The following is a 2,191-nucleotide window of genomic DNA, read 5'->3' as shown; positions in this document are numbered from 1 at the left end:
AACTTTCGACAACGCCTTGCAGTCTGGACTCGTCGGATTAGTCTCTGATAACCGGCCTAGCCGAAGCTCCTTCGCTATGAGCTCTTCGAACGGCCTATACATATCTGGAGGAATGCTGCCCTGCGGCCAGTCGCGTAGCCTCAGCTCCTCGAGTTTTTCGCCAGGCCAGCGCACGAAGGACGGCTCATCCTTCTTTGGTTTGCCAAGCTTGTCAGTATCGACTGCTGGCCATTCCGCATTTACTCGAACCGGGATCAAGATGCCAAGGTGCTCCCTCAGCTACCATCCAGCAGATATCCGCGTCTTCACCGGGCGACTCCGTCGTTGCTCCTTTACCAGGGGCCGTAATGAGGCAGAGTTCTTCTAGCAGTCTAGCGCGTAGAGGGGACGGGGGGGGGCGGCCAGCTCTCCCAGCTCCGATTTATTGATGTCCTTCGCGACCGAGATGAAAGTGGTCAAGTCCTCAAGGAGCTCATTGGCCACACTATTGAGAGAAGCTCCATCATCGGCGCTCCACTCCACACTCATCGCGGATTGCTCTTCCCGAGAGCTGGCGACGAAACGATCTAAGAAGTCCTTTCGGGCCGCACAGAACATCTCTGTGTGCTTAATTAGAATCCCAGAAATACTCTCTATTAATGGCGGCTCAGATTCTCGAAACTCGAGCTTGTCCCACTGCCCTGAGTACCCGGAGCCATCTCGAGGCTTTCCCTCCACCGCTGGGGCTGATAATTCCTGGGTCGACGTCACCCAAGGGTGATCTTCAGGCTTGCTGCCCAACTTTCTGCGCCTATCTCGCTGTTTCTTCGCTTGGGTAGACCTCACGTGTGGCATTTCCCAAAGAAGAGTCTCTTTGTTAAGTGGGAACCAAACTGAACGACAGTCGTTCCGAGAACGACGTTTCCTCCGTCCCATTTATGGTGTTATGACCACTAGGAACGGCACTGACGCAACGCAACAGCGACCAGTTAATCAAACTTCGGAAAATGGCGGAAACTCAGCTTCAACAGTGTTGGATTGGCACCAAACCAATGCCGCGGCTATTGGTTCTTAGGGTTCTTCCTTGATGGTTCATCCTTCACCTGCCCAGTCCTAGGGCGTTTATCAGACCCGAAGCTACTGTCCTTCTCCCCACCTTGACCGTTCTGCCAATAAGGCTTAGATTGGGGGTCGCCGAAATGTTTACGATAACGGCAATCCTTACCGAAGGGACAGGATTGGCGAGTGAAACGGCAAGTGTCAGCACCGAAGTGCATAGCGCTCCCTTGCCTACGTATACCCTTGCCCGAAGGTGGCCTGGGTATGCCAGATTGGCTCACCGCCGGTTTAGCCAAGGCTACAGCTTATCAACTCGTGAGACTGATTGGATCTCAAATAGGTACCGAGGGCAGAGTCGACTTGGAGAGAAGGGTCAGTGTCCCGCAGGCGGGTGACCCCTTGTGGCCAAGCCAGCCTGTAACCCTTATCACACTCGACTGCTGCCTCGAACGATCGTGACCTCGCTAACCAGAGCAACCGGCTCAGATAAGCAACCGTGTCTTCCTCAGCTTCGAGAAGATCTCGACCACGACGACACCACCACCACCACCATAGTTTTTGTTGGAACCGACGACTTCGCTGGCAGTACCGGGACTTTTGGTGGATGAGCTGGCAGACTTCGCATCGGCTACCTCCGTCATAGTGGTTGTTTCGGACTCTCCGTCGAGTCCCCCATATGCACACCTTCTCAATAATTCGTCGGTCAGCTCCTTGTCCTCCAGGGCCGCCTCGAGCACACCCACAGTACTAATACCCATGTCGACACAAACAGTCGACGCTTTCTCAGCCAAGTCGGGGAAAACTTCGCGGAAGAGGTCGGGCGTGCTGGACGTGGTAGACATATAAAACAATCTGCGACCAGCTCACGTAAATCGTAGCATGACCCAATACTCGTCTAGCTGAATTCTGTGGCGGAGTTTCTGCCTAGCCTGGCACGCTAAGCTAAGGTCCTCAGCTCGGGCACCGAGCCTCGGTGGAGAACACAGTGTCGCAGTCACTGTCTCTAGGGCAACGAGAGATTGAGCGGACACGGAGGCAAGTCGACGAGTGGTCAGCCACGCGAGGCGGCCGTCCTAAACTCGTAGAGCCACTCTAGCCCGATCAACTCTGGGTATCAGCTTGGTCTAACCCCGAGACAGAGACGCACAGAACC

The 2,191-nt window shown here is 54.9% G+C and overlaps 2 protein-coding genes across 2 annotated transcripts; both read right to left on the bottom strand.

Moving 5' to 3' along the window:
- Positions 1 to 363: 363 nt before the first annotated feature.
- Pmar_PMAR026868 (hypothetical protein) lies at positions 364 to 597 on the bottom strand (the record flags this gene model as incomplete). The annotated part of the gene is made up of 1 exon (XM_002769249.1): positions 364 to 597. The coding sequence occupies one exon, from the start codon at positions 595 to 597 to the stop codon at positions 364 to 366; it is 234 nt and encodes a 77-aa protein (XP_002769295.1).
- Positions 598 to 1,520: 923 nt separating this feature from the next.
- Pmar_PMAR026867 (hypothetical protein) lies at positions 1,521 to 1,880 on the bottom strand (the record flags this gene model as incomplete). The annotated part of the gene is made up of 1 exon (XM_002769248.1): positions 1,521 to 1,880. The coding sequence occupies one exon, from the start codon at positions 1,878 to 1,880 to the stop codon at positions 1,521 to 1,523; it is 360 nt and encodes a 119-aa protein (XP_002769294.1).
- Between the last annotated feature and the right edge of the window lie 311 nt (positions 1,881 to 2,191).

Source organism: Perkinsus marinus (assembly GCF_000006405.1).
Source record: "Perkinsus marinus ATCC 50983 genomic scaffold scf_1104296966222, whole genome shotgun sequence".
NCBI classification, from domain to species: domain Eukaryota; phylum Perkinsozoa; order Perkinsida; family Perkinsidae; genus Perkinsus; species Perkinsus marinus.
Note: the sequence above shows the minus strand (reverse complement) of the source record. Positions and strands in the feature narration are given on the sequence as shown.